Raw genomic sequence first — 12,428 nt, 5'->3', positions numbered from 1 at the left:
TAACAAGGTTTGGCTGCAATGAGATTAGCAGCTCCAGGTCCCACAAATCCCCAGTAAATGGCCAAAGACATCCGGCTACCCCTGCTCCTACCACACTGAGCAGGCCGGGCCTCCCTTCCTGCCTGGGCGATTTTCCAGAGGTCACCACTGTCCTAGAGAGAAGAGGATGCATGTCTGTTGAGGACCCACTAGGTATTTCTCTTCCTTGTAACAATGAGGTAGATGTCATTATTATTGTTCTTATCTGTATTCCCTTGTTTCCATATGAAGAAACTGGAGTCAGGAAGTTAAGCAACAGATCTAAGGCCGCATGTATGTGTGTGCATGCATATGTGCTAAGTCACTTCAGTCGTGTCTGACTGTTTGTAAAAGTCGAACTGTAGCCCACCAGCTCCTCTGTCCATGAGATTCTCCTGGCAAGAATACTGGAGTGGATTGTCATTTCCTTCTCCAGGGGATCTTCCTGACCCAGAGATCTCACCCTCATCTCTTACGTCTCCTGCATTGGCAAGTGGGTTCTTTACAACTGGTGCCACCTGAGAAGCCCCCCTAAGGCCCCCCTAAAAAGGCCCTCAGTGACAAAGATGGAATTTGAACCAAGGACCCTCAGGCTCAAAGTCTTTGTGTTCCCTACATTAAAACTCACATCTGGAGTCTGAGACACAAGAAACAGGAAATGGGGGCAGGGGGATCCATAGGACCCACGCAGCACCCACCTCCCGGAAGCCTCCAGAAATGAGAGCCTGGGAGGGGAGGCCCCACTGCCTGAAGGGAGACTGGCCAGCCCAGCACTTGATGTAAATGCCCACATATGAAAAGCAACATGAGGAAGGCGGCAGAGGACTGGCAAGGTAGACAGAGACCTCAACAGTTACCTCCAGCAAGACCTGCTGGCCCGTCCTTGCCCAGGGCGACTCCCAAGTTAGACTGGCTCAAAGTCCCCTGAGACTTACAGAGGTCCTCTACGGCTGTGTTTCCCCTGAGACAGGGTGAATCAGACCCACTTCCAAACTTGGGCAGGTCACTGAATCCCTTGAGACTCTGTTTTCCCATCTGTTAAAGGTGAGGGTTGGGAGTTGCTGACACCTGTCCAGCTGGTTGCAAAGATCATGTACAAGTATGTCACACGTGTCCTGCACGCGATAGGTGCTGCCCAGCCCAACATCTGCAAGAAATCTGCTGGAGTAACCATGGTGTCAGGCAGTGGCCAGACAGCATTTCCAGAACAATAGTAGTTTCCAAGTTCTGTGCTTCCAAGGACTTTTTTCTGGTTTTTTGAAAGATTATGCCTGCCAAACTACACTTTTTAAATAATAATTAATTCATTTCCCCATTTTTTAGTAATCACAGCCATGTCTAAGTCTAGCCAGGTTTCTGATCTACGTGAATTGCCACAATATCACCACCCTGTGTTGCTATACCGCTAAGTCACTTCAGTTGTGTCCGACTCTGTGCGACCCCAGAGACGGCAGCCCACCAGGCTCCCCCGCCCCTGGGATTCTCCAGGCAAGAACATTGAAGTGGGTTGCCATTTCCTTCTCCAATGCATGAAAGTGAAAAGTGAAAGGGAAGTTGCTCAGTTGTGTCCAACCCTAAGCGACCCTATGGACTGCAGCCCCCCAGGCTCCTCCATCCATGGGATTTTCCAGGCAAGAGTACTGGAGTGGATTGCCATTGCCTTCTCCGGTGTTGCTATAAGCCCAGCCCAAATGGGAGAACTGTTTCCATTTCTCTCTTTGGAATGTTGAGACTAGCTAGCTCGAAGCCCCTAGCACTGCCTACTGCACACTCACCAGAAGCACACACAGGAGCTGTTTTTCTGTTGAAGCAAGACACTGAAATGCCCACATTGCTAAAGGGGACTTTTTTGAACTGGCCTGAGAAGCACCATATCAATACGAAAGAATCAAACCCCAAAATGTTTGGTTTGGGTTTTGTTGTTGCTGTTGATTCCTTGTTTTTTAACCCAACAAAGGCTGTTACAGATATTCTTGACCCTCATCTAATTCTTGACCCTCATCTAATCCTTGACCTTAGATGAGGCTTGAAACTTGGACAATAATGTCTGTTGGTCACATAATGTCGCATCAAAGAAGCAGACCATTTAATGATGTGCTATAAATCATTACAGCATGTCAAAGTGCTATGCGTGCATGCATGCTTAGTCGCTTCAGTCGTGTCTGACTCTTTGCAACCCATGGACTATATAGTCCACCAGGCTCCTCTGTCCGTGGAATTTTCCAGGCAAGAATACTGGAGTGGTTTGCCATTTCCTCCTCCAGGGGATCTTCACAACCCAGGGACTGAACTTGTGTCTCCTGCATTGGCAGGTAGATTCTCTACCCACTGAGCCCCCTGGGAGGCCCCAAAGTCAGAATATCCAGGTTGAGGGGTCAGGCGCCTTTTTTCTGGAAGATATTTTCTCCATAGTAACTAGTACTAATCCTTATTTAGTAAGTACAGTTCATCTGGTGACACAAACAGGACACACAGAAGACAGATGTGATCAAAGGTTCTTGAGAACAGAAAGGTTGGGAGCATTCCTTAGGGAGTCCATCTATTCCTGGAAGAGTGTGGCACTCAGCTAGTGCTGTCTGACTGCAGCCTGAGACCTGGCACTACCTACTGATCGGAGAGGTTAAGGAAAAGAAACTACTACTTCCCAAGCACCTACTGTCTGCCAAGGTGGGGCATCATTGTCTGAGGCTTCCTCAGGGATGTGTACAGGTGAAAGCACCCCCACTCTTTGTTTGTAATTAATTTGTATTGGAGTATAGTTATGTACAATGTTGGTTAGTTTCTACTGTATAGCACAGTGAATCACTTATACCTTTATCTGCTCTTTTTTAGATCCTTTTCCCATGTAGGTCATTACAGAGTATTGGGTAGAGCTCCCTGTGCTGTATAGTAGGTTCTTGTGTATGTGTGTTAGTCGCTCAGTCGCATCCAACCATTTACAACCCTGTGGACTGCAGCCCACCAGGATCCTCTATCCATGGAATTCCCCAGGCAAGAATTCTGGAGTGGGTAGCCATTTCCTCCTCCAGGCAATCTCCCCAACCCAGGGATCAAACCCAAGTCTCCTGCACTGCAGGCGGATTCTTACCATCTAAGCCACCAGGGAAGCCCAGGTTCTTATTAGTTACCTATTTTATATCGTACTGAAAGCCCACACACACACACAGATGCACGCATGTGCGTGCATGCGCACACACACACACAAGCTGTACTGTCTTGAGCTTCCCTTTCCCCTAGATTTTCTACTTTCTCTGTCAAAACAGGAGAGGGGTCCACACCTGCTCTCCTCCTGCTTTGCAAATCTCAGAGAACCATACTAAGCACCTATTAGGACACTGTGCCTGACACCTAAGTATATGGAGGGTACAAGATGCAGTCTCTGCCTCCAAAGGAGCCCCAGCCAATGGTGGATGTAGGAACAAAGCATTTCGGTGTGATGTACAAATGCCACACCGGAGGTTTTCACACCGCCCTGCATCAGAGGCCAGGGGAAGGGCCTGAGTTCACGGGTAGCTTCCACGAGGAGACAGAAGCCTGAGTTTCAGTCTTGAAGGTGGCAGAGTTGTCTATGAATAAGAGGGGAGGGCTTTCCTGGTGGAAAGAGCTCCTGGGGGAGCCGGGGCCTGCAGGAGCTGAGGTAAGACCTGGCCCTGAGACTGGAGCCTCACCTCCCAAACGCATCTTGCTCCTTCTGGTGATGGTGTGATGAGGAGAGAAACAAGCAGGGAGGCAGGAGAGCAGAGGGAAGGCTGTTGAGGTCATCTAGGCAAGAGTCAAGTGGAGCTAGACCAGGGCAGGGGAAACATGGCGAGAGGGGTTGATACGTTTGGGAGGCAGAGTCAGCGTGACTGGAGGACTGAGTGGATGGGGGATAGGGCAGCAGACAATACCAGGAGGACAGTGAATCAGGGGCTGAGGAAGCCAGGACAGTGAGTGACACCTCCTGTCCCAAGGAGCCTGACTGGGAAGGACAGGCAAGGATAACAGGGAGGGGGGCACCTTCCCTGGTAGCTCAGACAGTAAAGCATCTGCCTGCAATGCGGGAGACCTGGGTTCGATACCTGGGTCTGGAAGATCCCCTGGAGAAGGAAATGGCAACCCACTCCAGTATTCTTGCCTGGAAAATCCCATGGACTGAGGAGCCTGGTAGGCTACAGTCCATGGGGTCGCAAATAGTCGGACACGACTAAGCAACTTCACTTTTCCAGTTTGGTTCTGAGTGCCTGTGGGGGTGGGTGACCGAGGTGGGTCAGAGCGTGAGCATGGACTGTGGGTTGTGCTGGGGCAAGAGTCTCAGCCTCACTGTGAAATGGAGGCACGTGCCCAGCTCTGAGGTATTTAGTAGGATTCCATGTATGACACACCCGTGCTGGGGCAGCCACACACCAGAGGTGTTGGCTAGCCAGCCTCTGGCTCTTCCTGACTTTTTCCCGTCTTCATCTTTCTCTCCCTTCCCCCAGCCCACCTGCCTGTCTTCCTTCCTTACTACTTCTCCAGGGTTCCACATCCTTCCCAGCCCTCCTCCTCCCCCAGCTTCACACACACACACACACACACACACACACACACACACAAACACACACACACACACACACACGTATATGCATGCACACACAGATTGTCCATAAAATCATTTGTCTCATTTGTCAAGCAAGGCCCACAGCTCCTGACAGCAGCTCTCACACGGTTCGCTTGTTTCTCAGACATAGCGTGCAGGAGGTCCCAGATTGCAGCTGCAGCCAGCCAAGCCCGCCCACAGACTTGGCCGCAGCTGTTCCTGATGGCCTCTGTCCCTGACACTCATTTCCTCACCTGGCTCCAGAGACCAGCGAGTGCAGCTGGATCACACCATTATTCAGATCCACCCGCAGCCATGAAGCACCTACTGCGTGCTCGGCTCTGAGCCAGGGAAAGGGTGGGGGTGGTGTCCACTTGTCTGTCTGGAGCCACAGACCTTGTAGAGAGGACTGAGCCTCTGGTCTTTACAAAGACTGCAGAGCAGAAAAGTTCAATAACAGTTCACAATGCCAGGACAGTTCTAGACAAGCGTAGAGGAGAGTTGTAGGCATAACTCCTTGCCAGGGTAATTGTGCAGATGGCCATCGCCCTAGGGAGCATAGAGCAGGGCAAGTCAGAATGTGGGCCTGGGGGGTGCATGGAGCGAAGATCCATGAGCCACTGGCAGAATGAAGCTTGGGTTCTACCTCCGATACAGTGTGTGACCTTGGAAGTGTGCCTTCCCTCTGCTTTAGGGCCTCATCTGCAAAGGAGGGGTGAGAGGGAGAGGTCACTGAGGTCTCTTCTAGCTCTCGTACTCCTGGGTCAGGAAGGCGGTAAGGAACACGAGTGGACAATGGGTCTTGCTCATCGGTGCAAAACTGGAATGGAACAGGGACAGCCTCTACTGCTGACCTGGGTGTCACCTGATGGCTTGCAGGACCCATCTGGGTCATCTGACTATACAAATGAACAGAGACCTCGTGCTGCCAAAGCCCTGCGCACATCCAGCGTCTCCGAACACACCCAGCATCTCCGCGCTCTCACAGCACCCCAGAGGCTGGATGGATACACAGGTGGACCTTACTGTTCTGATTTCCCAGAGGAGGAAACCAAGCCTCAGAAGACAGAGGGACTTGCCCGAAGTCCAGCTAGGTATTAAAGGCAGAGCCCAGATCAGGTGTAGGAGAGAAATGAGGTGTCCCTGCTTCTCCAAGTGGGGTCCCCTCGCTCCCTCCCCTCCATCGTCCCTGGCAGCCCCGTGCCGCACACCAGCTGCGCTCTCCTTTCAGGCTCCGGCAGACAGCCACTTTGATTTGCTGCTAATTCTTTATTTAAAAAAGATTCACAACTCAATTACATCAGGTAACAATAGCTCACAGTCAATAATACAAAACGCAAACCCAATAAACATTCATTCTGACCAGGGGACATGGATTTAGATGAAGAAAAACAAAAAAATTACAGCATCAGCTCGTTGAGAACAGTATCCTGTAATTTCCAGTAAATTGGAATCACGGCGAGTCGTTTTCCCCACTTGAGTGGCAGGTATATTAATTTGTTGGCATTTGTCAACCATCAAAATAAGCTGTTTACAAGGGATGGGAAGAGAGCTTCAGAGAGTCAAGCTGAGGTTATTATCCTGGCAGGAGATTGTGTACCGTGATTCATATGATTAGGGGGTCTTCAGAAGCGCCAGGGCTGGCCTGTACTCCCTGTGGAGGTAGGTCCAGGGTGAAACTGAACACCCTTGACCCTGGCCCCTTGGCCACACTCTACTCCACCTACTGCTCTGCTCTCTAGAACCCAGGGCCTCATCCAGTCACCCCCTTCTGCCTCCCGGAAGTCACTCCAAGAGAGGAGTGGACAGGCTCACCAGGGGTACATTAGAACAGTTACCATCTGTTACTCACTAGTTACCCTCCAGGGGCTGAACTAGGCCCCTTAGCATGCGTGCATGCTAAGTTGCTTCAGTCGTGTCCAACTCTTTGCGCCCCTATGGATGGTAGCTTGCCAGGCTCCTCTGTCCATGGGATTCTCCAGGCAAGAATACTGGAGTGGGTTGCCATGCCCTCTTCCAGGGCATCTTCCCAACCCCAGGGATTGAACCAACGTCTGCTGTGGCTCCTGTATTGCAGGCAGATTCTTTACCGCTGAGCTACCAGGGAAGCCCCAGCCCCTTATAAGGGGCATTATCTCATGGAACTCTCACAACAACCTTTCAAGGTAAGTATTATTATCCACCTCTTATAGATGAGGAAACTGGAGCTCCGAGAGGGTACATAACCTGCTCAAGGTCACAAAGCTGGTGGGTAACAGGGCCAGAACCAGAAGAGGGAAGCAAGGGGCCTTGAACACAAAAGTCCAGGAGGCTCTGGCTCTCAGGGTGACCCAAGTGCAAGGCTGGCACCTGAATAGGGGACGTCTCACTCAGATCCTGAGTGGGGGATGTCTCACCCAGCTCCTTGGGTAGGCGATGTCTCACTCAGCACTCGGGTGGGGGATGTCCCACCCAGCTCCTGGCCATGAGGGACAGAGCTGGATCTAGATCCAGAGTTCCAAAGAACAGCAAGGGGAGACAAGAAGTCCTTCTTCAATGAACAGTGCATAAAACTAGAAGAAAACAGCAGAAGGGGAGAGACTAGAGATTTCTTCAGGAAAATTGGAAATACCAAGGGAACATTTCGTCCAAAGATGGGCACAATAAAGGACAGAAATGGTAGAGATCTAGTAGATGCCGAAGAGATCAAGAAGAGATGGAAAGAATAACTGTACAAAATAACATGGAATAACCGTCCAAAAAAGATCTTAATGATCTGGATTAGTATGATGCTGTGGTCAGTCACCCAGAGCCAGACATTCTGGAGAGTGAAGTCAAGTGGACTTTAGGAAGCACTGCTGTTAATAAAGCTAGTGGATGCAATGGGATTCCAGTAGAGCTATTCAAAACCCTAAAGGATGATGCCATCAAGGTGTTACATTCAATATGTCAGCAAATCTGGAAGACCCAGGAGTGGCCACCGGACTGGAAAAGGTCAATCTTCATCCCAATTCCCTAGAAGGGCAGTACTAAAGAATGTTCTAACCATCAGACAATTGCCTTCATCTCCCATGCTAATAACGTCATGCTTAAAATCTTGCATGCTAAGGCTTCCGCATTATGCAAACTGAGAACTTTCAGATCTCCAAGCTGGGTTTTGAAAAGGAAGAGGAACCAGAGATCAAATTGCCAACATTCACTGGATGATAGAGAAAGCTAGGGAATTCCAAAAAAAAATCTACCCCTATTTCATCAACTATGCTAAAGCTTTTGACTGTGTGAATCATAACAAACTGTGGAAAGTTCTTAAAGAAATGGGAATACCAGACCATCTTACCTGTCTCCTGAGAAACTTGTATGCAGGTCAAGAGGCAGCAGTTAGAGCCCTGTATGGAACAACTGATTGGTTCAAGATTGAGAAAGGAGTATGACAGGGCTGTCTGCTGTCACCCTGTTTGTTTAACCTATGCGCTGAGCACATCATGAGAAATGCCAGGCTGGATGAATTACAAGCTGGAATCAAGATAGGTGGGAGAAACATCAACAACTTCAGATATGCAGATGATACCCTTCTAATGGCAGAAAGCAAAGAGGAACTAAAGAAACTCTTGATGAGGGTGAAGGAGGAGAGTGAAAGAGTTGACTTAAGACTACATATTTTAAAAAGTAAGATCATGGCATCTGGTCCCATTACTTCATGGCAAATAGAAGGGGAGAAGGTAGAAGTAATGACATATTTCCTCTTCTTGGGCTCTAAAATCACTGTGGATGGTGACTGCAGCCATGAAATCAGAAGACAGTTGTTTCTTGGCAGGAAATCTATGACAAACCTAGACAGCATGTTGAAAAGCAGAGACATTACTCTGCCAACAAAGGTCCTTATAGTTGAGGCTATGGTCTTCCCAGGGGTCACATATGGTTGTGAGAGTTGAACCATCAAGAAGGCTGCTGCTGCTGCTGCTGCTAAGTCACTTCAGTTGTGTCTGACTCTGTGCAACCCTATGGACAGCAGCCCACCAGGCTCCTCTGTCCACAGGATTCTCTAGGCAAGAATACTGGAGTGGGTTGCTAGTTCCTTCTCCCTCAAGAAGGCTGAACATTGAAGAATTGATGCTTTTGAACTGTGGTATGGAGAAGACTCTTGAGAGTCCCTTGGACTGCAAGGAGATCAAACCAGTCAATCCTAAAGGAAATCAGTCCTGAATATTCACTGGAAGGACTGATGCTGAAGCTGAAGCTCCAATACTTTGGCCACCTGATGAGAAGAGCTGACTCATTATAAGACCCTGATCCTGGGGAAAATTGAAGGCAGGAGAAGGGGTCGACAGAGGATGAGATGGTTGGATGGCATCACCGACTCAATGGACATGAGTTTGAGCAAAGCTCCAGGAGATGGTGAAGGACAGGAGAGGCTGGCGTGCAGCAGTCCATGGAGTCACAGAGAGGGACACGACTGGGCGACTGAACAACAGCAACAATTGTCTGCACCAGCCTGTGCTTTTTTCACTGTGGTTCAGCCACCTGGAAGAGATGGGCCTTGTAGTAGCTAGAAGCTTCCAAGGGAGTGAAGCTCAGTGGTGGAATTCCGGGCCTCACCAGACTGACCAGAGGGGCACTATCACCCCTACAAGTGGTCCCAGAAGGTAGCTGCCTCTTCCCTGTGTCTAGATGTTAGTCCAGGTGGAAACGTGGGGCTGAGGCCATCACACAGGAAAGCCAAGTCCAGCTGCTGACACCTGGGTGCCAAGATCCCCCATGTCCCCAGCCCAGAGTCCCCCCCTACCTTGCACTTGGCAGCAGTTTGCCGTCTTTTCAAATCCACTACTTACCCTCATGAGGGCAGGGGTCCTTCTCCTCATTTTTTCCTTGGCCAGGGGAAGCTGAGGCTCCGATAGTTGAACCAAGTTGTCCCAAGTCACACAGCCAACAGAGTGCCCAGATATGACTCAGAACTCAGGGCTTTTTCCATCTACTTCTCTGCCAAGAACTAGGTCAAGACCCAGATGGGGCTGGAGTTCAGACTTGGTTGGGGGTAGGAGAAATAGGAAAGAAGGCTTGAGGGGTGGGAAGTGTCAGGAACAAACAACATCTAAAATATAATGCTTTGGCTAAATTTAAACATGTGAGAAAGTTCAGAATGATTCATAATACATGCAGATTGATGCAAATGACTATGCAGATGAGGCAGAGGGAAGAGAAGGGTACAGCTCACCTCTCAACCATAGCAGGAGTGGGCAGAGCAAGGACTCCCTCTTGGGCAGCAGTCTTCCAAGCAAACCTCACCTTCAAAATGACTTTCTGAGGCAATGTGCCAAGGCCCCGGGGCCCTGGACAGATGTGGCCAGTACACGTCCACGTCACTATCTCCACACTCGACCGGGTCTCTGCAACGCCCACCACACCCAGCCCCCGGCCCGAGTCTGCCTTCTCTGAGCTAAATGATTCTGCTGCTTTCCTTTCACCAATGAGCCTTCCTTTTTCCTCAGCCTTTTTAACCGTCCTCATCACCTCTCTGTTTCTAATGGGTTGGGACCGAGGGTTTGGCAGACAATTTGAGTGAGTCAGGATAAGCCAGTCGCTTCTCAGACCATATAACCCTCAGCAGCATGCTGGAGGGCAGATGGCCTCCATGAGGGGAAGTGTGGAGCTTTAGACCAGGGTTTGCATGGTCCAATGAATCCCTCTGTTCCTTGGTTTCCTCATCTGTCAAATGAGATCGCTAACAGCTCCTGTGTATGGCTTTTGGCTGTTGGATTCGGGGGTTGAGGAGGATGCCATATGCATTCACGCCTAGCACATGGTCAGGAATCGGCCCTACTTCCCTCTGCAGACCTCCCAGCCCCCTCTTCCCTACCCCAGCCCCCTGACTTTTCTCCCTTTTCATTTCTGCTCACACAAGCCTGACTGCTACCCTCCACCTCTTTCTGCTTGTCTGAGAGTCCTACCCATCCTTCATCTCCATCACAAAACAGACCTCAAACGCACACCCCGCACCCCCCCAAAAGCAGCCAGGACCCCAGCCCTGCTGCCGCCATGCCTGTCACGGTCATCCGCCCCTCCCGGGCCCTGGGCACCTGACAGCCCCGATTTGCACAGAGAGCTGCCGCTTTCTCAGAGCTTCACAACATTATCTCCTCCTGACGTTGACCTCCCCATGCCCCTGTACGTTTGGAGAGGAATAAATGGTTCTTCCTTGACAAGGGAAGAATCTGGGACCCTGAGGGGACACACATGGTCCACTCTGGGCGTGGAGGCCCAGAGCCCTTCAGTGCTTCCACTTTGCCTCCCCTGTCTCAGCACTCCCACAGGGAGATTTCTCTGGTCATAACTCTATCTCCCCAGTTTCTTTGTAAGCCCCTAGAGGGCCTGGAGCCCGTCTCCCATCTCCTTTTAGGCACACACCCTACACCAATGTGCAATGAGCTCGCAGGGGAGCTGGCCCTGGAGACAGAATGATGGGCTCAACTCTCCTTCACTCTCTACGGAGATCTTGGCTTCTAAACTGCCACGTCAGCCATCAGCTGGCCCAGCAGCCTTGTCTCTGCAGAACAGGCCTGAGTTCTGCCTTAGGACAGCCCCCAGGAGCCCCCTCCCATGCTGGGAACACAAGACATTCCTAGAACTAAAGGTGGAGAAGCCACCACGTGTGCATGTGAACAAAATCACCTTGCAGCTCTCCCTCAAAGCTTTTCATAAAAGACCTTGGGTCTGAATATGCAGGGACTCGAAAGCCCCCAGACCCCTCTCCCTGGCAGCCAGTCTCTGGGGAGGTACGTGTAGTGGGCACAGGAACTGTCTCCATGGCACGCTGCTCTTCTCATACAGTTCACCATTTGCGTTCTTTGTCCCCCATCCTTGCTTGACTTCATCTCAACAGCCTCAGAGGCAGCAGGAATACCCCTGCATCCCCACACTCTGGTTTTATTTTCATCACGATTGGTTGTTTGTTTTCTGCACACACATGGCTCCAGAAGGAGTTACTGGCGAGATGGGAATAAACAGTCTGTGCTCGTAAACACCACTCTCCTCAGTCATTCCATGTGGGACTCCTTGTGTCTAGAGCCTGTGGGGAGACTTTAAAACTTTGTACCAAGTCAATTACTCCTACTCCCATCAGTAAGAATAATAACAAATACTCCGTGAGTGCTTCTTATGTGCCAGCCACAATTCTGAGACGTGACCTCATTGCTTTACCCTTCACCACACACACGGGCTAGAAGGTAGGTTTTTCTCATCCCCATTTTATCGATGAGGAGCAGGAACGTTCAGGAACACTTTATAGATGAAGAACAGGAAAGCTGCTTGTCTAAGGTGGACCACATGAGTCCTTTGATCTTCGACAGGGAGAGAAATCCATAATAGGAAACCCCAGGTATCTGGGACACCGTCACTGCAACACCCCACCTTAATGCAGACTCTCCCTGTCTTGTCTTCTCTGTCTCCCTCTTCCTCCTCCCTCTCCTTCTCTTGTACCCCTTACTAGTTCTTTATCCTCCTAGCTCTGTGAATGAGGCGATTTCCTGTCCCTCTCTGAACTTGACAGCCCTCTCCTGACAGTAGACAGAGGACCCTCCTTGCTGACCTCGTGGGCTGATGCAGGGGCCAGCCCTCCAGCGCGAGGGCTGTGTGCTTGGCCTGCTGGGAGCTGTGGGGTGGGCAAGAAGGGAGTCAGTCCTCACACCCCATGGCAGGAGCCCATGCGCTCTGTCCTGTTGCAGCATCTCCGGCTATGGGGCAGCTGGCGGGAAAGGTGGGAAGAACACCATGATGCGGTCCCACGGCGTGTCTGTGCTGGGCATCTTCAACCTGGAGAAGGACGACACGTTGTACATCCTGGTCGGGCAGCAAGGGGAAGACGCCTGCCCCAGCGTAA

The 12,428-nt window shown here is 50.7% G+C and overlaps 1 protein-coding gene across 1 annotated transcript in view; it reads left to right on the top strand.

Moving 5' to 3' along the window:
• Positions 1-12,428, top strand: part of ALK (ALK receptor tyrosine kinase) — a 747,102-nt gene that overhangs the window by 682,310 nt on the left and 52,364 nt on the right. Inside the window, exon 13 of the mRNA XM_086323612.1 lies at positions 12,274-12,424. Within this exon, the coding sequence (XP_086179738.1) occupies positions 12,274-12,424 (151 nt within the window). The remainder of the gene's footprint in view (positions 1-12,273; positions 12,425-12,428) is intronic.

This window comes from Bos grunniens, chromosome 11 (genome assembly GCF_055505025.1).
Source record: "Bos grunniens cultivar Pamir isolate PY7600 chromosome 11, Bosgru_T2T1.0, whole genome shotgun sequence".
Lineage (NCBI taxonomy): Eukaryota > Metazoa > Chordata > Mammalia > Artiodactyla > Bovidae > Bos > Bos grunniens.
Note: the sequence above shows the minus strand (reverse complement) of the source record. Positions and strands in the feature narration are given on the sequence as shown.